The sequence below is a fragment of the Osmerus mordax genome, chromosome 21, assembly GCF_038355195.1.
Source record: "Osmerus mordax isolate fOsmMor3 chromosome 21, fOsmMor3.pri, whole genome shotgun sequence".
NCBI classification, from domain to species: Eukaryota; Metazoa; Chordata; class Actinopteri; order Osmeriformes; family Osmeridae; genus Osmerus; species Osmerus mordax.
Genome location: NC_090070.1, coordinates 4,467,956 through 4,495,816, shown reverse-complemented (window position 1 = coordinate 4,495,816; position 27,861 = coordinate 4,467,956). Strand labels below are relative to the sequence as shown.

General features: G+C 42.8%; 1 protein-coding gene across 2 annotated transcripts; it reads left to right on the top strand.

Moving 5' to 3' along the window:
* The first annotated feature begins 63 nt into the window (after positions 1-63).
* LOC136965250 (atlastin-2-like) lies at positions 64-26,747 on the top strand. Of its 2 annotated transcripts, XM_067259324.1 has the most exons (14): positions 64-136; positions 12,804-13,105; positions 15,165-15,299; positions 15,481-15,585; positions 15,668-15,718; positions 17,554-17,610; positions 17,755-17,847; positions 19,606-19,744; positions 19,824-19,951; positions 22,903-22,959; positions 23,150-23,221; positions 24,051-24,482; positions 24,961-24,975; positions 25,104-26,747. In XM_067259324.1, the coding sequence occupies exons 1-14, from the start codon at positions 64-66 to the stop codon at positions 25,212-25,214; spliced, it is 1,770 nt and encodes a 589-aa protein (XP_067115425.1). In that variant the 3' UTR covers positions 25,215-26,747. The 2 variants fall into 2 exon arrangements, with proteins under 2 accessions (XP_067115425.1, XP_067115426.1); XM_067259325.1 differs by lacking the exon at positions 24,961-24,975.
* Positions 26,748-27,861: the final 1,114 nt, after the last annotated feature.

The following is a 27,861-nucleotide window of genomic DNA, read 5'->3' as shown; positions in this document are numbered from 1 at the left end:
GCAAGTCGGGAATCTGGGTTTTTGACGTCAGCTGAATTTTATTATTTTGAACGGGTCAAGAAGATGGCGGAGGAGAGCAGGTTGAAGCATCGGAATCACTCTCAGCAAAATTGCAAAAACAGCATCTTCGACGAAGGTAACCCATTATTTATTATTGAGGGTCAGTAACGATGATGTTGTCAAAATGTGGTTGTTATATGGGATGGGAGACGCTAGAAACATGTGTTATATACTAATGGCTGAGCAATAGCGTACAGCCAGGCTACCGAAATGCAAGTGCAGACTATCCTGCCCGCCTCATCCCTCGGACTCGCATCAGTGAGGGTCAAAATATGATATATGTTAGCACACTGGGTGTGATACTATGTTGATTGTGTGGAAGAGTTTCCTCTAATATTTATATCCTCTCTGGCATCACTAGATAACTATGTCAATCCACTAAAACGTTACTCACCAGACACAAGCCAACGTTATGGGTGGCAGTAGTCTAACCATTTAAATAATATTTCTGTACACACTAAGCTAGGAAGCTAACGTCATGCTTTCTTATTCTTTTCTTCTGAATGTTTGATGGATAACTCCGCCTGTTTAGTGATACTGTAGCAACGTAGCTAGCTAATATTTCACATTTGGTACAAGGAACGCTACTAACAATTTTTGGGGATGTATCACCTAGCTACTGTATGTTAATGATACCTAGAATAAAGGCATCTGCCTGCTCGTTTATCAAGTAGCGGTCAACGATGAATGCCATTCTGTCTCTGTCTAGCTAGCCTAGCTATTGTAGGCAGATTGGCTTGCAATCTCTCTTCCCAACCATCTAGGCTAGCTAGATAACTGATTATCATATGCTGCTAGTTAACAATACATCCAGGTTCGATAGTCCTTTTGGTGCCAATTTTAGCTTGAGCTAGCTTAATGTTCTTAGCACAAATGTTCTTATGTTTAGCTAATGTTCATGAGCATGGATAATGAAGGAATCGATTTGGGTAGCAACATAGCTGAAGGATAGCCAGAAAGCTAGCCCAGTCGACATTCAAACTTGCACAACGCCTTAGACGGATTGCCAGCTAGCTAGCTAGTCATTGTGCCGGTTAGAGCTAATCAACAATATTGTAGAATGCTTTGCATTCTTGAAATTCTCACGTCTTCAATCATCATGACTTAACCCTCTGCACCGCTGCTCAGCGACAACTTGGCGCTAGCTACCGTTGTGGGATCCTAAATGAATTATTATCAACAATATTATCACTAAACACGTTTGGTTATTTGACTGTTGGCATTTATCTGCCTTTGGCGTTTCTCACTTGGAATAGTTTGTCATAAATGCAAAAATTCAAATAAATGTTCTTGACATAGTCAGCTGTCAATCAAGTCAATCAATGCAAATGTTCACTAACCCCCTCACCCCTGTTGTTGTTGCTTACTTCCAACAGCTGTGTAACCGAGCCCAGTATTCCTTTACTCGGTATCATGTGGGGAATGTTTTGAACATTGACCCTCAGTTACATCTTTGGACATCTTAATTGGATTGTTTTAGTTTCAAATGGCTTGGGGAAGTCATTCCCTGTTTTCCTCATTTGTTTTTTTTCAAGGTCTGGGGAGACCGATCCAGGCCAGTTTTGTGAGATTAAACAGAGACGGAGTTAAATGGTACATTAACATGTTTGCATGATGACCTTTGGCCTCTTTCTAGCCTCTATTGGCTGGAAACGGCAAATTAACCAATCTCCTTATCCTCCGGTATAACAGGCCTAAGCATTCTTGCACTTTAACCCTCTCAGCTAATGCGAATGCTGGAGGCTTTTAAGCTTGTACTGTCGACTGTCAACAGGATTGAGTTGTACTGTCAACTGGGGAGTCAGGTGGCTGAGCGGTTAGAGAATCGTGCTAGTAATCAGAAGGTCGCTGGTTCGATTCCCAGCCGTGTAAAATGACGTGTCCTTGGGCAAGGCACTTCACCCTACTTGCCTCGGGGGAATGTCCCTGTACTTACTGTAAGTCGCTCTGGATAAGAGCGTCTCCTAAATGACTAAATGTAATGGCAGGGTCATTGGTCGAGTGCCAATCAGTAAATCCAGCACACTAGTGTTCCAGGTGTGCTAGGTATGTCACTGTAACACACACCTAGGATTCTACAAGCACGTGTCAAACTCAAGGCCCGCCACATCATTTTATGTGGCCTGCGGGAGCTTAAAGGTCCCATGACATGAAAACTTCACTTTAGGAGGTTATTTAACATTAATGAGTTCCCCTAGCCTGCCTTTGGTCTAGCCTGGCTCTGCCCTCCTACGTACTTCCGCTCAATTTGGATTTTGCTTCTGTACTAGGTCTGGGATTTCGGTGTATTAGTCGGTTTTCAGAAGAAAAAAAAATTTGTAGGTCCAATCAGCGAACAGAGGGAGTGGCTGAGAACAATGACGTTGATGTCGTGCATTAGTTTGAGTTGTAGTTCAGTAATGGCGGTGGAGAAAGATGCGATCAAAGCTATTCGGTATGTTGTGGCAACGCTGCCGAATATCCATAAGTTAAAGCCGGAGCAAGAACAATCCTTGTTGAGTTTTGTTGGTGGCCATGATGTTGTGGCCCTCCTCCACACGGGGTTCTGGAAAAGTTTGATTTTCCAGCTACGGCAGCTAGCTCTGTTACAGTATTGGTGAAGGAGTTGGCTAAGGCGAACGCTAGCGATTGGTTATGGCAGATCAGAGTGGCTCTGAGCAGATCCAATAGTTTTTAACTTTAACAGAGTACCCGCCTTCAAGGAAGTTAACGCTTGTCAATGGAGCAATCCCAGACCTTCTGTACAAATCAAATGTACGAGGGTCTGGTTAGGACCAGGCTACCTTTGGTCCCCCAGTGGCTAGAAATTTCAATAGGTGTAAACCAAGTCCTGGGTATTCTTCTCCGCCTTTTAGAAAATGAGAGCTCAGACGCTCGGTTTTGAAAATCCCTCCCAGGTTTTGAAGGTTACCTCCCATTTCTCTGCTTTTCCTGCACAGAGAATTTGGCCCACCAATAGAAAAACGAGCTACGACCGTGCGAGCGCGACATTGGTTTTTCCTCGAGACATCATGGCTTGCAAACCATAGATTAAGGCCTTCATCAGAGAATGTCTAATATAGGGAGAACTGCCACTCTCGGGAAACTTCCGGGTTCTGAACTGGTTGCAGCTCCATGTTAGGCCGCTAACGAGCGAGTGTAGAATGAATGGAGGTCTATGGAGCTATACCCCTCAAAATCCACTTTTCTCAGGATATAATTTTTTGTGTAGTAATTTTAATTCTAAATTCGAAAGGGGAGGCAAAAGAAATACACAATGCTGGCTGTTAGATTATTTTATTGTCGCCTTTCTGTTCTAAAAAGCCTTTGAAAATGTAATTGACGTCATACACATCATACGACCAGAGCTATTTACGGCAAGCTCTGCAGGGTTTTTCCTGGGTCAAAATGGGTCTTCGGTTCTCCCCAAAAAATATACATATGTATATATTTTTTGGAGAACCGCGCGTGTGTGCGTGTCGTGTGTGTGCGCGTGCGTGTAAAAAAAATATACATATATATGTATTCTTTTTTCTTATTTTTTCTAATCAATGTATTTATTCCCAGGTGTTTTGCACCTCCCAATAAACCCACTTTTTATTAATTAAAACTACTTCAGCATAATACTGCACCTAAAATACAAACCTGAGCATGGGCAGCAATCGCTATCGAATCAACAGACAAATTAGCTAGCAGGGGAAGAATACAAACAACGAAAATCACCAGTTAACTTGATTTAAATTTGCAAGAACTATAGACTTATACAATAACAGGCTTAACACGCAATCTCAACTGCGGTGTGAAGCACGTGTCCGTGCAATTCTCCGACAAGCACTCTAACAATCACTGCTCTCAGACTGCCTAAAATGTTGTACAGCCTTATTTCTGATACCGTGGCGGCAGAAATGTAGCCATAGAGGAAACACTGCACTATATATTATCATTCCAGGTTAAGAATACCAATGGAGGCTGCGTTGGAAATCGTAAATCAAACTTTTGTCAGCATTTTGAGTGGAAATTTCATTTGCATTTGTACAGGTGTATTCGTGCACGTCAGACTGGCCCTCGCAGCGGAACGACAGTTTACTGGCTGCTCTGTCCATTCGCGCACCTCAAAGTTGCGTATTGATCAGACAAGAAGACACGCTTATCAACTCGATTACTATTGATCAAAACAGAACGAGGGTTCGGCTGTAGCCTACTTGAAACATACTATTGAGAACATATTCGCTGACATGCATTGCACGCGTGATGAACACAGGTTTTATTTTATTTTTTCTCTTTTTTTTGCCTTTGGCGCTCGGGATTTGTCATTGGCGCTCTGGAAAACGGCTTTGGCGCGCGCCAACATTTTCTCTATGCAGGAAAAACCCTGGCTCTGGTCACTTCCTTTTTTCTCTCAAGGCATCGACAACACAGCTGACGGCTTAGGCTCTCCCTGTCAATACACATGCTAGAAAGAGTTTTGGCTTGCTAATGTTGTTGCTAATGCTCTGACATTCTGATTCCGCTTCTGCTGCCATCAAGCGGGAGCTCCGGTCGTATCAGTCCTTCTCTAACCAATCAGCATTCATTAGCAGAGTGCTAGCGTGTTATGGGCAACAACGACTCACTCTGTAAGAAATCAAAAGGACATAAGTACTCGTTCATTCAACTTTCGACCTATAATCCATGTTGAACATGCAAAAACTACAAGCTAATCGTAGATTTCTCAACGACAATCAGGCTAAAGAGACAAAGCCGTTTAGCTCCATAGACTCCCATTCAACATGCACTCGCTCGCGATTCCACCCCCAGTGGAACTCTGGTGGAACTGAAGCCAAATTTGGTACAATGGGGCTTAATGGGGAGTGGCAAGGCTCTCCTTAAAGGCCATATCGCAGGTTTATTTGTCCAACGAATTTGCGCTATTTGCTTGTTGGTAATAAACATTTAAACTTATCCATTGTATTTGATGTTGTTCGGTGTCACAAAACGGAATATAATACCAAAAAGTAACTACTTTTTGCAATGATTCTTCTTTCCCCCACAATGCATTGCATGACGTCACGTCGGGGAGACGACCGACCAAAGCCCGTTTAGAGACCATTGAAATCGATTAGAAATAAACAATAGGCTAGTACCAGAGAATGTCTAATATGGTCTCTGCTAGTACCATCAAAACATGGGACATCTAATCGGAAATGTGTTTACAATGTCGGGGAAAATATTTAATTATGGATTCTGCACCAAGGCTGAATTTCGGGAAAGAGACTTCAAATACAGTATTACGGGACCACTAAGGCCTATATCAAAGCATCCAAAAACAGCATCTCATGGGATTTTTAAATGGTGTTGAAATAAATTTACGCTGCTTTACAGCATGCATTGACCATAAACTACATCTCTCTCAATGCATTTTCGATTGTTACAGCAAAGTGATGACATCCCGCCTCTAGAAAGCAGTGTATTTACACATCAGTGTTTAACGCAAAGTTCCAAGTTTAACTGTGGGTGAAGGCGAGCATTGTTTGAATGACAGCACTCCAATGCAGCCGGTTCTGCAAACGTACCTCATGTGCATTTTCAGCCAAGGTCTTCGGGCATTCAACCAGTTGCTCTCGAACTTGGTTAGAGTACTCAGCCAAGCTAGATGCATGTTTCTGCTTCCCCTGACGACAATTTGGAGCCAAATTTGTGCATCCAATACCCAGACTACCATACTATTTAGTATGCCAGAGTACTGTTGTCACAGTACCAAGTAGTCAGTAGTCGTGCAGAGCGAGTTTGAGTTTGAAAGAGTGGATTCAACATGCTTCATGGGAATTTTAAAATGTTGGTTGTGCTACAAGCAGTAAATATCTCAAACTCCCCAAAAAATTGTTTTGCCTCTGTAAAAATGTTATCCTTGTTTTGCCCTCCTCTTTTGTCTGCCCCATTTTTTTTTTTTTTTTTTTAAGAGCTTCTTCCCCCCCATCACACCTCTCTCCATTCAGGAGAGGGATGTCAACAAGCTCTTAAAAAAACAGAACCCCCGCAAAGCAGCTGGTCCAGATGCTGTCTCTCCCTCCACAGTAAGGTACTGTGCGGACCAGCTGTCTCCAGTGTTCACGGACATCTTTAACACTTCACTGGCTGAATGCGTGGTCCCTGCCTGCTTTAAAACCTCCACCATCATCCCCGTTCACAAAAAGCAGAGGATCACAGGCCTTAATGATTATAGACCAGTCGCCCTGACCTCTGTAGTGATGAAAACCTTTGAGCGCCTCGTGCTGACCCACCTCAAGGCCATCACCAACCACCTCCTCGACCCACTGCAGTTTGCCTACAGAGCCAACAGGTCTGCCGGGGGAATCAAGGTGCTGGAGGATGAAGTGGAGTCCCATGTTGATGACGCAATTAACATGGGATTCCACGTCATCCTCCAGCACCTTGATTCCCCCGGCACCTACGCCAGGATCCTGTTTGTGGATTTCAGCTCCGCATTCAACACCATCGCCCCAGCTCTCCAAGACAAGCTAACACAGCTGAGCGTGCCTGAGCCCACCTGAGGTGGATCACTGACTTCCTGTCAGAGAGGAAGCAGCGTGTGAGGCTGGGCAAGCTTGTCTTGGAGCCCCGGACCATCAGCACTGGAGCCCCACAAGGCTGTGTGCTCTCTCCTTTACTCTTCTCCCTCTACACCAACAACTGCACCTCCAGCCACCCCTCTGTCAAACTCGAGGCAGCCTACAGAAAGTAAGTTGACAGCCTGGCTTTCTGTTGCAGCCAGAATCACCTGGAGCTGAACGCCTGTAAAACAGTAGAGATGGTAGCAGACTTTAGGAGGAGCCCAGCCCCGACCATCCCCCTCATCATGTGTGACTCCCCAGTTAACACTGTGGAGTCTTTCAGATTCCTGGGAACAATTATGGCACAGGACCCAAGGTGGGCGGAGAACATCACCTCCACAATCAAGAAGGCCCAGCAAAGGATGTTCTTCCTTCGGGAGCTAAAAAAATTCAACATGCCGCAGAAAGGGATGGTCGAGTTCTACACAGCCATCATTGAGTCAATCCTCACCTCATCAATTACCATTTGGTTCGCTGCCTCTACTGTAAAGGACAAAGGCAGACTGCAGCGGATCATTCGGTCAGCCGAGAAGGTCATCGGCTGCGACCTGCCGTCTCTCCTAGACCTGTTCCACTCCAGGACCAGCAAGAGAGCATGCAAGATCATCACTGATCCTTCCCATCCCGGTCACCGCCTATTTCAGAGACTCCCATCTGGCAGAAGGTTCCGGGCTATAAAGACCAAAACCTTGCGCCACCTGAACAGTTTTTTCCCCACGGCAGTGGTGCTCACAAACAAGCCCCCTGCATCACACTGACTCTGGGTTTGCCATTTCCAATTCACTGCATCTTAGCCCTGCACATGCCCAAATTAATTATTTAATATTCTATCTTGTAAATCATTTGTCTTTTATTCTTGTTTTTGCTATTTTGTTGTTATGTTATGTGTTTTATGTCCTATGCACCAATCACCAAGATAATTTCCTGTATATGTAAATATACTTGGCTATTAAAAAGAATTCTGGTTAGGTATCGCATTTGTAGTATGCTGCAAACCATAAAGGACATGAACAGTGATGTTTGCTAATTGGTTTCTGGTGATTGACGATTGTCATCTGCATCACACCTAAAGTATTTCCATACGTGGCTGTCTACTTTTCTTGTCGCCAACTTTTAGCATTAACTGACCCCTGCAGCGTTAGCTGCTTGTCTAGTGTTGCCAATTTAAGACTTTGACGCTAGATTTAGCGACGTTTTGCTTTTCAATGGAGATGACAAATCTAGCTGTGTGTAGTGACTTTTCAGAGAGCCACTAGCAACTTCTGGAGATATTTTTTGGGCAACACTGTGATTGTCTGACTGCAACCCGGTACCTAAGAAATTCTGGTATCGTACCATTTTTTTTATTTATTTGAGTACCGACTTGATATCGGACTACCGGTTTTTGTGACAACACAACGCCAGATAGATATTTAGAATGGCAAATGCAGTATGCCAAAGATTTAAGGATGTCCTAATGCATTTGGCTGTTTGCAAGCCAGCATGCTTTTCTGGCTATACTGACCCACACCCTCAGCATATTGGAACATGGATCACATGAACTGGCCTACAGACATGACAAAGTAACAACAGCAGAGCTGTGGTAGCCCTCTGACAGTATGCTTGTATTTGGTCAGCTCCACGTTTTGTTTTTCGTTTTTTTGGTATCTCAAACGAAAAGTGTTGTACTATTTTTTTTCTCTCAAGAATATGAAGATTTTGAGCTACTAACTGTTGACAACTGTATGAGCAAGGGGGTTAAAGTTCATGGTGAAATCTTGTGACAAATGCGTGTCCCAATTCTGTACTGCATGCAACAGTACTTATCTTCCAGTTCTTGCGAAATCAAGATGGTCATGTCCTCTGCCTCATCTTGCCACAGTATTAATGGCATCTGAATGGATATCTATTTCAGCCAGGGAAGTATTGTGCCACTGCTGTTGCTGTTTTTGCAGCACTAAAGTGTGTTCCAGCCCTAGCTGTATCCCCAGGTTTTTCCCTTCACGTAAGTCTGTCAGGCTATTGCATTTTGTACTTCTGTCGATCAATTTCTCATCTCTTGTTACTGCATCCATTCAGCGACAAAGTGTAATGTGTTTTTGAGTTAATGTAATGTGTTTTTGAGTTAATGTAATGTTGTTTCCTATTTGGGGGAGCGTGTCTTTGTATTGGGGGGAGTTGAGCTAGTCATCCTATTTGGGGGGAGTGTTTTCATTTTGGGGATGCCCTGATGTTAGTGGGTGTGATTTGCACTCAGGGCCACTGTAGATTTCTCTGCCTCCGCCATGTGTTTCAGAACAACGTTACTCAACAACGTCTCTCCGATCATCTTTCCTCTACCTCCGCTCTGCTCTGCGCTCAACTAAACTTTTTTTCTTTTATACTCAAACATCTCCGCGACTTATTGAGTGGCGTAATAATCGTGTGACACAACGAATCGATAATGAAATTCTTTGCCCAATCTTTTAGGGCTCAACGTAAAAAATGTTGCCCCCCCCCCTCCAAAAGTTGTAATTTATCATTGTTACAACAAAACCAAAGACTTATAAGTTATGTTATTCTGTTAACATGTTTAAACATGTATTAAACACAACCTGGATATAAAAAGAACAAAAATGAAATCACATTTCTAGTGATAAAAAATTAAAAGGTAATAGTCAGCAAAACAATTGACTTTTAACCTCAAACATGACGTGCTCTCTTCCTTGCTGACTGCCATCTCTGCACAACTCTGTCAGGCTGAAACTGTGAAACCTCTGGTCCCTCAATGCTAATATATAAAAGCTTCCATAACATTTCATCAGTATGATAGAAATGTTCTGCAAGTACTTCCTGCTTTGCTAGCTTTCTACATAGTGCTTTATGACCTAGTTGGCTTAGACCTGAGTTGGACAGCTGTTGCAATGACTCTTCAGAGAAAGGGGAGGTTGGGTGGTTTACATTACATTTACATTTAGTCATTTAGCAGACGCTCTTATCCAGAGCGACTTGCAGTAAGTACAGGGACATACCCCCCGAGGCAAGTAGGGTGAAGTTCCTTGCCCAAGGACACAACGTCATTTGGCATGGCCGGGAATCGAACTGGCAACCTTCTGATTACTAGCCCGCTTCCCTAACCGCTCAGCCACCTGACTCCCCTTCATAGGTAGGAATAGGAATATGACTTTCGTCAGGGAACATACACGCGCAAACCGTTCAGTTGTTTTGGACTGCCCTCCTGTGTTTAGCGGGATAACGCTTGCTTTTCACGGACAAGCAAGGCATTCTAAATAATGCAGCAAGTGGGCCTCACTCCAGAGAGCTCCTATTCTGTGTGTGTCCTGTTGTCTTATTAATCAGTTGCAGGCAACATTGGCATCCACTGCAAATTCTTAGGTGCCTCTGTCAGAACTGATGTAGGCTACTATGGGAATTTTTTAGGGCATTTTTCTCTTAGCTTCTGATAGGAATATGCCCACAGTCATAAAAAGCTCATCATTCTACCAGATCATAAACCTGCAGGGCTTTTGAGGTGAGAGAGAATGTTCTAACTAAGCCATGACCTTCATCTGTCCGGTGTCTTCAGTCCATTCTGACCCTGAATGTCTGGTGTGTATGGAGGACATTTCAAGCAAGGTTTTAAGGCCGGAAAGTAAGAGTCTGACAATAAGCGTCTTTGCGCACTTGTTTTCAGGCTCCTGTGTCCAGGCCAGTGTTGGGACGAGGTGTCTGGGTGTGACTGGGACGAGGTCTCAGCGGACTTTGGCGCTGTCAAGGTTGGCTATTTATAGGGGAGTCTCGGAGTTGTACCAAGACCAAGCCAAGACCTTTGATAGCTGTGGTACGATTAAGCCCTTACAAGGCCTTACAACACTGCTTAGATCCTGCAGCTGGTGTTTTGCCTCAGAAAATCCAAGCATGTAGCCCTTTTTTGCAAATGGTTCAACAGTCTAGCCTGTCCTCCATTTGGAGTGGTGGGCTAGGTGAACAGTTGCTCCATGTCTGTCAAGCTTTGATTTGATCAAACGGGTCCAAGTCTCGCAGTAGTATTAGTCCCTCAGGAAACTAAGGGATGCCTATTTGGGTTCCTGCGGTCTGATGGTAACTGCAGTGTCATCATCAGCTGTAATGTGATGAGGGTGGCTGTGCACCCCTCATTATGGTCATCCCAGCAAGCAAGGTTTGTCCTGCGAAGACGAAATTTGTGCGTGCGCCTAAGCCGTTTTCCCGAGCGCCTATGACAAATCCCGAGCGCCTAAGGCAAAAAAAGTGCAATTAAAAAATAAAGCTGTGTTTGTCACGCGTGCAATGCATGTCAGCGAATATGTTCTCAATAGTATCAAGTAGGCTACAGCTGAACCTTTCTACTCAAAATGCTGACAAAAGTTTGATTAAAGATTTCCAACGCAGCCTCCATTGGTATTCTTAACCTGGAATGATAATATATATAGTGTAGGCACAAAGAAAAATTAAAGGAAATTGCAAAACACGTGGGAATAAATACATTGATTAGAAAATAAAGTTCTATGTGCTCGCTATAACTTCTATTGGAGCCGTCATCGCAATTAATCACTCGTGCAGTGCATGTCCGTGAATATGTTTAATAGTATTGTTCTATTTTCCATTGTCAATCTATTTTAATCTAGTGGCAGCAAAATGATTTCCTCAAGCATAGCCTCAATTATTTATGAAATGGTAAAAAAAAACGAAGATGTATTATAAAAAAAAGTGGTATGTCATTTACTTACTTTTCTTATATTTGCACACACACACACACCTATGGCAGCACACACAATCAGTATCAACACAGCAGTTGTGCTTTCTGTGGCAGCAATAATATGGTTTTGTGGCGGGTCTGCAAACATAACAACATTATTTGAGGTAAGACCTACTGAATACTTTGATGCTTCAATTATCCGTCAATGCAAGCAGAGGGAAAGTGTATGTGAAAGAAAGAGAAAGACAGTGTGCTTGTACGGTTGCTAGGATTACCTGTAGGGTAAATAGTGCAAAGCCCTTTAATCTCCTTGGTATCTTCTGCCCAGCTGACCTGGTTGCTGTGGTTACAGATGATGGACCCCCCAGATACATTCAGTAGAGGTCACGACCCCTCTGTCTCCGCCTCCTGAGAGCAGGTGATGTTGTTACAGGTGGAGGAGACTGAGGTGTGCAGAGTTCTGCTGGTGGGTCAACTTCTCAAAATGACATACCTGTTTTGTTTTTTTTGGGAGCACCGAAGACCCATTTTGACCCAGGAAAAACCCTGAGCAAGCTGTCCTTGGCAGGACATTGAACTGAAGCCTGCAGACTGTATTATGAAGGAATTTGGATAGGGAGGGATTTTGATGTTGTGCCATGCAACTCTGTGTGACTTGTGTCTGCGTGTGAGAGAGATTAAGCCAAGGCGAGTTTTTATTTATTTTTTCATCTTCCACATTGCATCTCTACCCACTCAAACCAACATTAGCGTTGCTTTTGCCGACTCAGAAGCAGCAAACTTGTCAGCTTTGTTCTGACCACATTTTAACAGGAAACTGAGACATTTGTTTGCACCAAGCAAGCAGTTTCTCCTGTATCGTAGTGGCCTAGAGATCAGCCTATTCACTGTAGTGTAATCTAAAAACTGATATCACAATCATAAAATGTGAATCATAAGATGACGATCATTCCCAGTTGGTGGTTGTTCTGTTATATGGGCCATGGGGAACTTTTGACAACTCATATTGTGACTTCAATGGTCCACGCAGCTCACATATATCAAGACTCTGGTCTGCACCTCTGTGTCATTAACTGTCTCTGGAAGAGGGAACTGCTTACAGAATTGTTCCTACTAGTAGGTTTCTTCAAATAAATATTTTATTTTCAAATGTTTTTCATATATAAAATGTGTTTGTGCTTTTATTAGAGAGTTCAGTTCAATGTAGACAGGAAAGGCAAAAAAACAACCCTGGAAAGCCTGGGTTGGATTCAAACCCAGGCTGCTGCATTTAGGCCTCAGTCCATGTGGTATACACTTTCTTGTGAAGCCCTTGTAAAAAAGGCCACACAAACAAAATGAAATTTGATTTGACTTTCTCTGAACATGGTGTAATAATCCGCTAATCCTGGTAAACGTCTTCTGGTTAGGTGATTGGCCAACAGGCATGGTGGTCTTTTCCCATCGTCTCTAGGGGCTATTTGTCCATTCCAACACCTTTCTCTCCTTCCATCTGCTAGGTGGGCCCAGGATTGAAAATGTTGGCTCCAAGATTATACCTCGGAGGGAGGAAGAGGATGCAGAGGAGGAAGGGTTGCTTCTGGAGGGAGAGGACACGGTTGTGGCCAGGCCGGTCCAGATTGTCGTGGCTCACGAGGATGACCACGATTTTGAGCTGGACGAAGTGGCCCTGGAGCGCATCCTGCTGCAGGAGCACGTCCGAGACCTCAACGTGGTGGTGGTGTCAGTGGCCGGAGCCTTCCGCAAGGGCAAGTCTTTCCTGTTGGACTTCATGCTGCGCTATATGTACAGCCAGAGCAAGGTGAGCAACCACACCTGCTTACTCCCTTACCCTTCACACCCACAGACGCACTGAAGCCATTCTTGGGGAGGGGAGGAGGGTGGCAGCCTTCGTGTACAACCAGATGACTCCCTTAGAAAACCAGAGGCAAATGTGGGTTCATATCCATACAAGAAAGCCAGATCAATTTATTAAATCTACTTGTTGTTAAAAACATGTTCACAGTCAGTGTTCTATTTTGAGAGTCCAACACAACCAGGTAGGATTTAGAAATGCAGAAGTGATCAGTACAATTCTAGAGTTTTAGAGTTGGAAATGGGAGCCAACAATGCATGATGCCGCCCATGATGCATTTAATAATCTGTTATGCAATTTCTAGAATACCCATGAGTGAACATGCGAAGAACATGCTTTGGTGTCTAGGAGCAACCTTGGGAATTGCACTTGCATCACACGTAGGCTAGGGTGAACTTGATTTTCTCAGTGATTTCTATACAGTTTGGGAAGATCTAGTCAATTTATTAAAGCAGTTCTAATGTGAATTAATGCGGGAGTCAGTTGGCTGAGCGGTGAGGGAATCGGGCTAGTAATCCGAAGGTTGCCAGTTCGATTCCCGGTCATACCAACTGACGTGTCCTTGGGCAAGGCACTTCGCCCTACTTGCCTCAGGGGAATGTCCCTGTACTTACTGTAAGTCGCTCTGGATAAGAGTGTCTGCTAAATGATTAAATGTAAATGTAATGCTTTGAGATAATGGGATAATGATTGTCGTGTTCGAATAGATCCTCAAAGCCAAATTGTCCGTGTGCACTTACTTACAGGTTTTATGGAATTCTTCTCCAAATATATTATCTGTGAAGGTTTTTTTTTGTGTTTCCCATTCACCTAAAGTAAAACTAATAGACCTGCATCACTTAAAGTTAACCAATGCCTTTTCTTTACCAGGAACTAATGAGTTTCCCTCTGCCAACCTGTTTTTACAAAACATCTCTACTGCCAACTGCTTTATTACTTTTCTGTGCTATGACTGTAATCCATTAGAGCTTTGCTTTTAATGCGGATTTTGCTTTGGTCACAATGTTTGGGCTGCGACCCGCCTTCGCAAGAACACACTGCCTTTTATTCCCCCTCATAAAGGGTGCTTTTGTGTCTCCCCTAGAGAGGTCTCAGTGGCGTTATCTTGGGATAACCATCCAAAATGCCCCTGAAGTATGCTAGCCAACACGAGGGCCTGGGTTGGGGGGATTGAGTCGGGACTCGCAACGTAGAAGTGGATCTTCATGGGACTTGTGTGTTTCTTGGACGCTTGTTCGCAGCTAGGTTATGAGTATGTAGGTATTAATTGATAATGTATTCATTCAGCAGACGCTTTTATGCTTTGTGACATACATGGGTGTGGGACTTGATTCCAGAATACATGTACGCACTGAGCAGCATTTGAGGATGGAACTTGACTTCCTTGGCCTGAGCGGGATTCAAAACCCTCAAAGTAGTGCGGACTATGCAGGACACAGGAACAATGCCTATTAAGTGATCAAGGTGCGGTGTTGGAAACAAGTGTGTACATGAAAGGGCTGTTGGCAAATCTCCACAGAAAATTTGTGTGGAATACACTTGTGTATTTTGACTGCTTTAGAACTTGTTTAGCATAGTGTAAAAACTTCCTTGTGGGCAACACAGCACTTTAGCATATAAGAGCAAGATGGCACCCATACTACATGAGAACTTGGAAACCCCCCAAACTCGGTTTACGTCACCTTAAAGATCCTGTAAAGTGGAATTGAAAATGAGTTTTAAGTTCATCACACCACAGAAGAATGTGTTGTTAACTACCCCCCCCCAAACATGTCCCCCCTTCTCTGCTTGAGACTGGGGGGACATGTCGCCTGAAGGAGCTGAATCTCCGCCCCCTTGAATTTATTGAATTTAGCAACAACAGCAACACTAGCTAAATCAATTGCAGATATCAGAACAGACCTTCTGAGTGTTTTATGTATTAATTAATTAATTAATTTCTTTGCACACGTACTTTGTTTATGACCCACCCTTCGCATCAGCAGCATTCTTCTCCCTGTTTCAGTCGAGCCACTCTTGGATCGGAGGCCACGAGGACCCTCTAACGGGCTTCACGTGGAGGGGGGGCTGTGAGAGGGAGACCACAGGCATCCTGGCCTGGAGCGAAGTGTTTGTGGTGGAGAAGCCTGATGGGAGTGAGGTAAGACCTGGGCTGGGTTCCTCTGGGTGCTTCTACCTTGTACCAAGGAATCTCTTTGCACATGAAGGAGAGCAATACCATTGATGATATAGCAGATGATGCATACGGTCAGTGATGTATTATTGATGGTGTGCCCTGACAGGTGATGTGGTTGCAGTGTTGACGTGCTTGCTTTCCACAGGTCGCTGTTCTCTTAATAGATACACAAGGGGCTTTTGATAGCCAGTCAACCATCAAAGATTGTGCTACGCTGTTTGCTCTGAGCACCATGACCAGCTCTGTGCAGGTACAAACAACAACATTCTACGGATGCGCTTTAATCTTGTATTGTGTTGTAATTTGGGTTAATTCATGATGTTGTGTTGCAGGTTTACAACTTGTCTCAGAACGTTCAAGAAGATGACCTCCAACATCTTCAGGTTAGTGTCAGATTTATCTTCAGTATTGCATTGTCTGTGAGTTTTGGACTTTGGACCAATTCCCAACACTGGACCAGTGACCTCACTGGAAAGGTACTATTCATGCATATGTATCCTGGTTCAAGGGAACCACCAACACCACCACACTTGGTAATCTGATAATCCGCTTTATCCAAAATGTTATTGTGACTTGACGTTGTCATTGTTTAAATGCTAAGTACTTATAGCTGCCTATTCATAATTTTTGCACAGGCATATTGTAGACATGTTTGCACAGTTGTCAGTGTACATTGTTGAGTGTCCACTATATTGATACAGAAATCCATATCTTTGGCATTATTATACCGTAAATATATTTGGGAGCATTTGTGCTAAGGCAAAAAATCGTAATGGTGCAACTAGTGCTGTCATTTTAACGCGTTATTAACGGCGTTAACGCAAACCCATTTTAACGGCGTCAATTTTTTTTTCTCGCACGATTAACGTTCTTTTTGGCCTAGCAAACGTTGTCGTTTTTTTTCACATGCTGTTGCAACAACTACTGACGTTAGAAAAACTACAACTACAACACCACACCGGATCTAGCTAGACCGGAAACAAAACAGGCACGCCGCACACACTTGTTTGGGCTTGCGAGCCGGCTAAAGAGTACTAGGCTAACGTTACGTTCTGAGTAGATGTCGAGCGCGAGACGGCAAAAGGGATGCCAATAAGATTCTGAATGGAAAGCTTACTTTGAAAAAGTTGCCAAATAGTTCCATTGACAAGGCCAAAGTGATCTGTGATTGCTTGGTGCAAATGTTTTTTTTGCACCAAGCAATCGCAGATCACTTTGGCCTTGTCAATCTGATCCACTTTTCCATGTTGATAAGAGTATTCAAAGGAGAAATAATTGGACAAAAATAAATCAAGGGACATTTAGAATAGATAAAAACGTGCGATTAATCGCAAGTTAACTATGCCATTAAACTATGGGATTAATCGCGATTAAATATTTTAATCGTTTGACAGCACTAGGTGCAGCCTTTTTTAACTTCTTAAAATGCTCGCTAATTAGCCTGCTGCGCAGTATGTGCCTGCTGTGAGCTGATCCAGTGACCGGTCCACCGTTTTATCCAACATTACATAACCAATTAATCTTTACATTCCTAACTTTTAATGCAGATTTTAGATTGGTTATTATTAGCCATCAATCACTTCTTGTCACTGCGTTCCGTTTTCATGTGACAGAGAGCAAACTAGCGCGAAAAATGTTAAGCGCTTAAAAGACAATATGAAAAGAACAATGGAGAGCCAGAACACCACATTTCATACCCTAGTGGCAAGATGTGAAAAGCCCCAATGGTGGTGGTGTTTAAAAAAATAAAATTATCTGTAATATAAAAATAAAGTTCATTTCGAGCGCTGATTGCTGTTCAAGTTTGATAGGGATACCCCTTTAGTTGTATTGTATGTATTTATTCATAAGAGGATTTTGTTTGTGGTAACAATGCCCTCTCTCCTCAGGGATTCTATCTAATCTTAAAATATGGTGTTATTAATAATTTTCTGTTGTTGCAAAACCAATTAGAAAGGCATTAAAATTCCATAAAAAAAAGACAAAAACATTCAATTAACTGGCAGTTCAATTGACCTAAACTTTTGTTTGTCGTTTTGATCCCTCCAGGGCATCGTTATATGCATAATGCACTGCCTGACCTTCAGAAGTATCAGCAACTTTGAAGCCAAAATGAATACAAAATGATTAAGCCAAGTACCGCAAAGTAGTAGTTTGCCTTAATTCCGTGGATAATATGTCTTCAACCCATGCTGACAAGGTGACTGTCTCTCCCCAGCTCTTCACCGAGTATGGAAGACTTGCCATGGAAGAAATTTATGAGAAGCCATTTCAGGTATTTTTTTGTGCTACCTAATCCTTCAGTAAGAATGAGTATCCTTGGTCATATTCACTCAGTTAAATAGCATTACTTTGATTTACAGATCTTTATCTGGGACCCAAATGTCATTAATCACAATGATGTCCTTCCTCCCATCAGACTCTCATGTTTCTTATAAGAGACTGGAGCTACCCCTACGAGCATCCCTATGGCTTAGAAGGAGGGAAGACGTTCTTGGAGAAGAGGTTGCAAGTATGTATTTTTCCACCAGTTTATTTATTTTTGCTAAAGTAACATTTTAGTGTTGGGAAACTCACTTCTCAGTATAAATACCTCCCACCCAAGCTAGCTTTTCGTTGGCATAGCTGGTTAAACCAGTGTTTATGGGAGCTGATCGTTGCATTTGTGAGTCGAGTTCCTCGGCTTGAAGCAATGGCCCCAGTGGATGTAGGTGGTATTGCATTTCCGGTTAGGCACCCAGCTCGTCCGGACGTTTTTATTAACTCCAGTCCACATTTACAACTGTCTCCCCCAATTTTTGTTCGATTCTCAAACCTGGCTCATACTACTAGCTTTTTCATATAATTTTTTTTCCTGATTTTTGCAAGTTTGAAATCAATCCGAAATGGGTAAACTAGCACTATATGCTTACGTCAATAAAAGTTGCCTGCAAATGTGCTCGCGGATACGAACAGGGCACGAACAGGGAACGAGCAGGGGTGCTGGTCGTGTATTGCATGCCGCACTATCTGATCAAAATGACAGTTCTCTCTACAGTCAGAGCTCGCGCAAGACGGTGGAACGTGGAGATACCCTTTCCAAAACTTGTAAGGGCGAAATAGTTTGTGAAAGACCCAGAGAAACACAAATATCCGACGAGGCAAAATCCCAGACAATTTTGGAATCCCTGCCGGATGCTTTTTTTAGGTCTCGAAAAGAGGACATGTCCGGGTAAAAGAGGATGTCTGGTCATCCTATGTTAAGGCGTGAGTACAGATTGTTGACATGTCTATCTGGAGCAAAGACAAGATATTAATACTTTAACTGATAACCACAATAGGAAATGATATATTTTGAATATATTGAAAACACATTTTTGTTCTTTTTTTACTGTAAAGTGAAAGCGAATGACAATAAAGATGACTACTACTACACTCAAATCACAAAGAAAAATAAATACATATGTGGTGAGTTCCAATCAAGAATATCCCTATATTTAGCCCTATAGCCTATTTCTAAAAACTAAGTGAAAGGAATACTATACAGTGACAGCATACATTTCCGTAAAGTTTGCATCATGTCTCTGATTCTTATCGGACTTGTACCCCATTCTGCCACTGCGATTCCCTAACCACTCAGCCACCTGACTCCTATGCTCGTGACTGGTTGTCGCAAAGTATGACGTGTACAGCTAGTTGCAAGCGTGCACGAGTCTCAGAGCTAGGAAAAAGGCGAGCCAGTGTTCTACGCTAGACCGGAATAGCCGGAACTGGAAAGATGGCGCGGTCCATTTCGCGCTCTCGCTTGCCTCACTGTGCCACTGAGCACTTTTCATAGCAATGAATGAGGATGCCATCTTGGAAGACAAAAGTAGCTGTGTCTACTATTATATAAGTCTATGGTTCACACCCCAGAAAAGGAGATGGGGAGGCTCTACTGGCGAGCGACACCTGTTACACTCACATTAGGGGCTGAAGCAAGACATTTTAGAAGGGCTTAAGTCACTTCACAATGACTTTGGAATAAGAGTTGTCATTGTCCCGTGACATGTGACACGGGCATGTGCTAAGGGTCTGGTAGAAAAGGAAATCTTGACTCATTGAGCCAATTGGCAACCTAACTAGCCCCTGATGCCAGTTGATAATACTTTTTGTTGTGGTGTTTAATTTAATTGTCATTTGATGTTATCCTGCATCCAAGTCTCCACTTTTTATTTTTTTATTTACATGGACCTAACTTTTATGGTGTGTGTGTGGGGGGGTACTTTTTGTTCTTGTCTCGTGTGTCTAGGTCAAACAGAACCAGCACGAAGAGCTGCAGAATGTGAGGAAGCACATCCACTCCTGCTTCTCCAACATCAGCTGCTTCCTGCTGCCCCACCCTGGTCTGAAGGTGGCCACCAACCCCCACTTTGATGGCAGACTAAGGGGTAGGATCAGGTCCATTGCAAGTTGAACATCAACGGGTGATTTTAATTTTTTGTTACATGTTTTTTAAACCTTTCATAGATATCGACGGTGAATTCAAGACGGAACTTGTGAATCTTGTGCCAACTCTGTTGTCGCCGGATCACTTGGTGGAGAAAGAAATTGGAGGATCGAAAGTCACTTGCCGAGACCTTGTACAGTATTTTAAGGTAAGTCGTCAACTGTTTGATTTATAATATTGGATTTTGCAACATGATTACTCTGCCTTTTTAATACCGTATTTTTCTGAAAATAAGCCGCATCGTGTACAAGCAGCACCCCCCCAGAATGAACACTTTGTGTTTGTAAATCGGAGTATAAGCCGCACTGGAATATAAACCGCACTTTGAAAGCAAACAACATTACAGTTGCGCCGGCTAACGTTGAGCGGACCAATGCTCACGATTGATTACTTGCCCAGACACACTGCCGCAACGGACAGCTTGGATAGCCATCTAACTAGACAACATTCCCAATCAGGGTGAACACTATCTACTTTATCTAAATTATAGACCATAGCATTACACATATCAAAACAGAACAAACACAACAATAGAACTCCAAACAATGCTTATTTAACTAAGTTAATGCCCTTAAAGGCCATATGGCAGGTTAAACAATACTGTTGATTAATGGGTACAGTATTATCGTTTTTGGTGTTAGCATTAGCATATTAGCGCAAATCGACGATGATGACGTCATGTTGGGGAGTCGTGGAGGAGAGAAGCCTCAGCCTAAGTAAAAGAAAATATGCAAGCGGTGCTCAAAGGCGCAGCAATAAACTGTTGTCTGAACAAAAATGCAAAATACCCAAAGATTACACACTTATTTAGACCAGCCAGAGAGGAAGCTATCATCAGCATCTCCACAGACGAAACACTACCGCAGCAGCAGGTAGTGTCTCACATTGCTGTCTACCTAGCATATTAGCATATATTCAGCAATCAGTCTATTGGCAGTTGTATAAGATAATAGATGGAGATACATTTTGAGTGGATTTAGGGGAGGGGCCTCGAGTGCCGACTTTGCGGGGAGGCCTCTGCAAAGTCCCAGCCGCCACTGGTCATGGAGGATGGATGGGAGCAGGGCCGGCGTGATGGCATCACTAGACAAGGTTTTACCAATTGAAAAACGGCTATGTTTATTTTAAATAAAGCTCAAAAACTATTTTGCGCTCAAATGATGGCCAAAAGTGTGGAATTCCTTTTCTAGCATCAGATCAAACCCAGAATACATTGTTGGTTTGGGCTAAGCCCCGAATGTTTACAACGTCTGGCTGATTAACACTCGGATTATTAAGCAGGCTCAAAATTGGTATCAATATAAAAAAATACGATCCCTTTCTGTAATCATGATACCCCCCCAGAAAAGTTCACTGCACCCCCAGTCAAAGCAGGCTGCATCCGGCCCTGTTTGGTATACAAAAAAAAGTGGGCCGGTCTTGGGCCTGAAACTCCCGGGCTGAAAAGTGGCCCCACTCCAGCCCTGCCGCAGCCGTATAATTTCGAACCAAGTAGACATGAGGGCAAATGAGGAATTGCCGAGACCTGATGGCCGTCAAAGCCAATTAAATGGATGGTCCGAGGAGAAGGAGTGGAGAGTTGAAGTGTCCTGGTGAGTTGCTATCATTTAGCAACGCAGCAACGATCTCTGGAGCTAGTCTACGAACAGCAGTGCAGTCCAGTCCCCTCATCAATTTCACCAAGTTTCATGTCTCCATTTCAAACCCTCTAGCGCCACCAATGGGTCAAATTTGAAGGTGTGTTTACACACGTTACTTTTACATGCCTCATTTTCGAAAATGAGGTATCGTCGTATTCCCTGGATCAAGACGAGTCCAACGCAGGCTATGAAGTCATAGCCAGTTATATAGATTCTCCGCCATTTTGAATGTTAAGGAAAAGCGTTTTTTCAATCTTCCAATCTTCACCAAATTTGGCACAGATGATTTTCCTCACCAAAGACATCACATGTTTTTTTGATTTTCTAAACCTTTTGACTGGAACAGCCAATCAGTCGTCAACCAAGCCACCATAAAAGTGAGGTCATATCTCAGCACCTCTTTACTGCATTGACACCAAATTTGATATAAGGACTAGGGACCTTGTTTTAAAGAGGTCCAATAGGTCATGCCATTTCACCTCTAGGTGGCGCTGCAATAAGCAAAAATTTGCACCAATTATCACAAACGTTTCCACATGGTTTTTGATTTTCAAAACAGTTTTTCCGGTAAAGCTGATCAAAGTTGGCGATGAAGCCGCCAAAACAGGAAGTGAGATCATATCTCAGGAAATATTTGCTGAATTGACATCAAACTTGGTAAAGGTGCTCAGGACCCTCTTCCAAAGAGAGTCCACAAAAGGTTGTGTCATCTGACCGCTATGGGGCGATTCCCTGACGCATGTTAACTTGTGATACCAGATGAATTGATGCGGCCGCCATTTTACCCTATTCCTCCAACAAAATCAAGAATTTCACCAAATTTGGCACAGATTATCTTCAGACCACAATCACCTTGACATGTCAAAATAGGACTGAATTACAGCTGTTTAAACTTGGGCCAAATCTGACAACCGCTTGCCAGTTGAAAAACTGCTTATATTTTTACACAGTAACTGAACACAGTAATTTCCAGCACTGACAATAGCTCACTAGGATAAATTGGTGTCCTCACAAGGGCAACGTTAAGAGGTTTGAATCCAGCCAACCAGCCTGCCATGTGACTGGTTTTCTGTTTAGCGAGACTGTAAGCCACTGCAAAGGAAGCCAGGTACAACGCAGTCTCTAGCTACCTGTAGTCAAGCTGTATATAGTCATGGCAATCCTCACTCAAACTATCAAAATTATTTTACATTTTCGAAACGGTTTGATCCGGTACAGCCAATCAAAATCTTCGGCAAAGCCGGCAAACAGGAAGTTGGGTCGTATCAGCAAATCTTTGATGGATTCAAAGCTGCATTTACTCAGAACCCTGTTCTGAGGATGTCTAAAATGTTTTTCGTTCATTTTACCTGCTTGGCCACCTCATTGCTGCTTGCAGCTATATATATTTTTTTTTTCAGTTTTTGAACGGCTTGTTTTTAAATTTACGATTAACTATTGGATTGTTTCTCTGGATTAGGCATACATGAAAATATACCAAGGTGAGGAGCTGCCTCATCCAAAATCAATGTTGCAGGTAATGAACAAGAAATATGTAATCAAACAACCATTACCATTTCGGTTTTAAAACATGAAACAGGATTTGGCGTATTATTACATTAATTTAAATCCTGTTCTGAGAACCCTTTGTGACTTATTCAACCTGGTGAAAACATAGATATATATATGTATGGGTGAAAAGGCTTTTATTTTCTTGCCGTAACTAGGCAACAGCTGAAGCCAACAACCTAGCAGCTGTAGCTGGAGCAAAGGACATCTACAACAAAGGCATGGAACAGGTAATTGTACAATTTACTTCTGCTGTTATATTTTTATTTTTTAAACCATGATATTTATTTATTTTTATTTATCTTAGGATTTGTAAGCAGGCAAAGAAGTATTTAACACTTTTTGGCCTAAAATGTATTCACCACGATTAGAGAGATTCAATTGTTCAGTGTTCATTTAGAAAGTAATTAATCATTTTGTGTTCATGGTCATTCGGTGGTGAAACTGACAAGGAGAATGTGAAAGTGGCAGTGTGACAGCCTTGTGTAACCCCTCAAACCTTGAAGTTGTACTCTGACAATCTTATAGGAGGGATCATATAGAAATGGCTCCCCCTAGTGCTGTAACATTATACCACAAGTCTACGTATGGGACTAAGATTGACTGATTAGTGGACTTGCTTGCTGTAAAAACATACACTTGCTTGCTGTAAAAACATACACTGTCACAATAAACAGCAAGTGTTTGGAATCACTGGTTCATCAGTTTTATCATCAGCTTTATCAAGAATAGTCTTTAGACCAAAGACGATTTTAAATGTGTTTTTAGTACCTACTGTGTTGCTGGAATATGTCAATTTGGACTGTTCTCTGGTAAGCATAAAGGTGACAATGCAGCTGCATCCAAAACTCCCTGAAGAGATTCAGCCAAGTGTTTTCGGACTGACAATGTTATTTAACTGCTTTGGGAGACAGTAGAACCATCAGTCCCTTGAAACCTTTACAAATGTATAAGGAGTAGGGTCCAAGTGCTTATAAGATGACTTTGTAATTAAGTGTTTGAGCGTACACTAGTATCCCCCACGAACCCAAAACTAACCCTACCTCCACCCTCCGGCAGGTGTGCGGCGGAGACGAGCCTTACATGTCTCCGGCTGAGCTGGAGCGTCGCCACGACGACCTTAGGCAGGCGTCGGTGCGGCACTTCCGTTCGGTGAAGAAGATGGGTGGCGAGGAGTTCTGCCGACGCTACCAGGAGCAGCTGGAGGGCATGCTCGACGAGGCCTATGCCAACTTCACCAAGCACAACGACGGCAAGAACATCTTCTACGCGGCACGCACGCCCGCCACGCTGTTCGCCGTCATGTTTGCCATGTACGTGGCATCACTCATCACCGGCTTTGTGGGCATCAGCTCGGTTGCGACCCTGTGCAACCTGGTGATGGGCATGGCTCTGGCGGCGCTTTGCGTCTGGGCCTATGCCAAGTACTCAGGGGAGTTCCGCGAGGTGGGCAGCGTCATCGACCAGGTGGCCGAGACCTTGTGGGAGCAGGTGGGTCTGGTCAGTTTGGAATGCGGCGTGTGTTCGGAGAAGGACATCTGCATGTGTCCACTTCCATGTCTATTTGAGAATCTGCTTTTCATTTGATGTCACCAAATAAGATGATGGGTTTATCTTCCTTTCCTCTCACAATGGGGATGTTGCGTGCCCTTTTCTTTTTTACTGGTGATTATCTGCTCCTGCATCTCACCCAGTCTACGAAGACTCTTGTTCAAAGCACTTGCTCGCATTCACACCTTGTTTCAGTTCACTTGATTTGTTTCCTCCTCTCTGTGACCATAAGTGATTCACCAACCTGCTCTTCAGATCATAGAGGTTTACCCATTTACTCCAAACCCCTTTCAACTTCTGTGTGATATTTCCTCTCTTTTCCACCTCTAATTTATACCACACTCTCTCTCTCTCTCTCTCTCTCTCTCTCTCTCTCTCTCTCTCTCTCGCTCTCTCTCTCCCTTTTGTGCTTGCGTAGAGGACTCCCCGAAAGGTGAGCCAGCCATCTGGAAAACACAGGATGACTTGTAGCTCGGCTATTCATTTTTGTGTGTGTAAACAAGTGTTTAAATCTCCCTCCTAACATAACGCCGCCACCCCCCTTCCCCTCCCTCCTTCCAGGTGTTTTCCAAACTCTTTGAGGTGGCAAGAAGTCGAGTCACACTGGGCGCCTTGATACCAGCCCAGAGAACGAGACTGGCCTCCAACAACAATGTCAAGAAGAAAAACTAGCTGCGCCTACTGTCCTTCTGCTCAATTTCAGATTACAATTTTTAGGACTATAATAATATATTATAAATATTTCTCTCCCCCCCGTAGATCATGGTTCCCATGCCATGCTGGTCTAGATTAAAAAATATATATATAATTGTACACTTGGTTCACAGCAAATGTAGAATACAGGTTGGCACTTTGTTTTTTTTAATCTTTTTTTTTAATAGTCATTCCATTTTCTGGGGATGGTTTGGGTGGGATTTAGGGTTGTATAATAGAGGGAGGGGAGGTCAATATTGTTGTACTTAAAACCACAAAAATCACAGGTGGTGCGTCTGTCGTCATACTGATCGCTTAGACTGACTGTGTTCAACTCCTTGAAATTGCCTGGGCGAGCAGGTGTCGCATCACACAAAGTTAAAGACTTAACTGAGTCGCCATGGTGTGGCGCTCGTAGTACCAAAGTTTACAGCTTTACCCCATGTTGTCTAATTGGTCTTATCCCTTGGCCCACTCTTAAACAGTGGTGCCCAATGATGGGAAGGCATTGTGAGCAGACCCCAACTACTTCCTCCCTGATCGGACTGCTGATTGGGTACGTGTGCGTGTGTGTCCCGTTAGACTATGGAAAGGTGTCCTCAGAACGGTTTTGCTGTAGTTTGTGTGTTTTGTCTGGGTTAGGCCACTTTTTTCTATATAACTATTTAAATATAACCATTTGCTGTCAAATGTTTTTCTCTGACCAGCTTTTTTGCTTCTATTTCTCAAGTGAATGGAAATCAATGTTAGAATCAGTTGGCGTTTTTAAAGATGCCGCATTATACGCTTTGTTCTCTTGATATTTTCCACCACTACATAGACCTACCCACAGAAGTAAACACTACTCTTTAAACCGCATCCCCATCCACAATATTGCTGAGTTCGAAATCGACCCTTTACCCTGTAGATCGGAGACCTCTGAACTGGCTTCAGCAATGGCATCAATTTTGCCCTCTTATTGGTTAGGATAGTTTAGCAACTTGCCGTTCTTGACCTCAAACAGACGTGGGTCTGATTGGGTAATGTCGATTCTCGGGGGTCCATTTCAGAATTTGGCATATGTGTCACAACCAGCTGCTTTTAAGGTGAATCATTGTGTATATTGCCCTTAAATTTTAGAACTTAGAACTATCTTGTTTTTTTGTTTGTTTTTTTATTCCATCCAGACCATTACCGCCAATGTGTGCTGTTTTGTACAGTTTAGTTTTCTAAAACTCATCATGGGGCATGTGTATTAAATATACATATATAAATAAATTTTCTATACCTTTTTTGTAGCTGGAAGAACAATGGTTTTGTGGTAGGCCACTGTGCAGTTTACTGTATGTAAAGGAATGCTTTTGTGATGTGTACATGTCAATAAAATCATTTTTATATATATTTGTAATCTACATTGAGCACTGCAATTCCACTCCTGCTGGCAAAGAATGTTTATAATCTTATTTAGTCTTTTGTTTCATTTTAAAGTTATTTTCGTTAATTTATTTTTCAATACAAGATTAAAACAATCTCCAACAATACCGGAAGTGTTTTGTCTCCAAATTAGAGGGTTCAATTTCTGGGAAAAGTAAGTGCTTGTGGCTGCTGCAACTAGGGAAGTTTATTCAACTACATCACCTCGAAACCTATTTCAAGTTATATCAAATACATATATGTATGTGTACCCCTCTTGCAATATGTTGTGTACTTGTCTATCTCCGTATTGCAAGAGGGGTACACGCAAACATACATACTGACTACCACATATTGCATAAAGGGAATGTACAAAACATACATACAAATGTCCATATTGTTCAAACATTTGGTACACTTACATTTTCGTGCTACTAAACAACTGACAACTGAGTATGCAATATACATTTGAGGCTTTTTATTTAACGATCATTTTGCTACCTACATGGCTCAAAATGGTTGGAAAGATGCTTTTGATCCCTTTTTTTTCTTCAAGAATTATGTAACGAACGTGATATAAATACATAGCCGAACTTGATAGGAAAACCCTGAACACATTGTCAAACCATGAAGATGTAGACATCTTTAAAGTGTGATAAAAATAGAAATATGTAGCTGATCATTTCAGATTTATTTAGGACAGATCAGTGAAGATGGACATGGATTTGAACGCCGTGGTAAGGCTTCAGATAACATGATACAGACACACCAGGCCCCAACACAAAATGTAAACGTTAAAATTAAACATTTTAATTCTAAATGGAGGGGGCCCGAGTTGCCCACCAGATAAGCGTGTGCACCATGTAGTCTAAGGCCACAAAATCGTGGCCTTGGCTAAAAGCCTGGCTCAGCTGGGCTTGAATCTGTGTGGGGGGCCCCTGCATGTAAGAACCTCCCCTTCATGCTTTCTGTCATACTCTCAAATAAAACATGAAGATGCTGAAAATACATCTTTAAAGTGCTTTTTGAAAAGATACATTGTAAGTTTGCAGAATATTTTTTATTTATTTGGAACAGATCAATGAAGATAGAAGATGCCATGTAAGTTGAGTGAGGCCTCAACTTACAGCTACCAGGGCCCTAATATGATTACTTTCATGACTACCACTACACTATCTCCCAGGAGACAGCAGAGAAGTTGGCCATTATAGCTTGGGCCACTAATAAAACAAAG

What these genes read in the sequence shown, in the direction of transcription:
- LOC136965250 (XM_067259324.1), top strand. Translation starts at nt 64, where the DNA reads ATGGCGGAGGAGAGCAGGTTGAAGCATCGGAATCACTCTCAGCAAAAT. An exon ending in CCATGACCAGCTCTGTGCAG is followed by an intron (nt 15,586 to 15,667) that starts GTACAAACAACA and finishes GTTGTGTTGCAG; the next exon opens with GTTTACAACTTGTCTCAGAA. An exon ending in ACAACAAAGGCATGGAACAG is followed by an intron (nt 23,222 to 24,050) that starts GTAATTGTACAA and finishes ACCCTCCGGCAG; the next exon opens with GTGTGCGGCGGAGACGAGCC.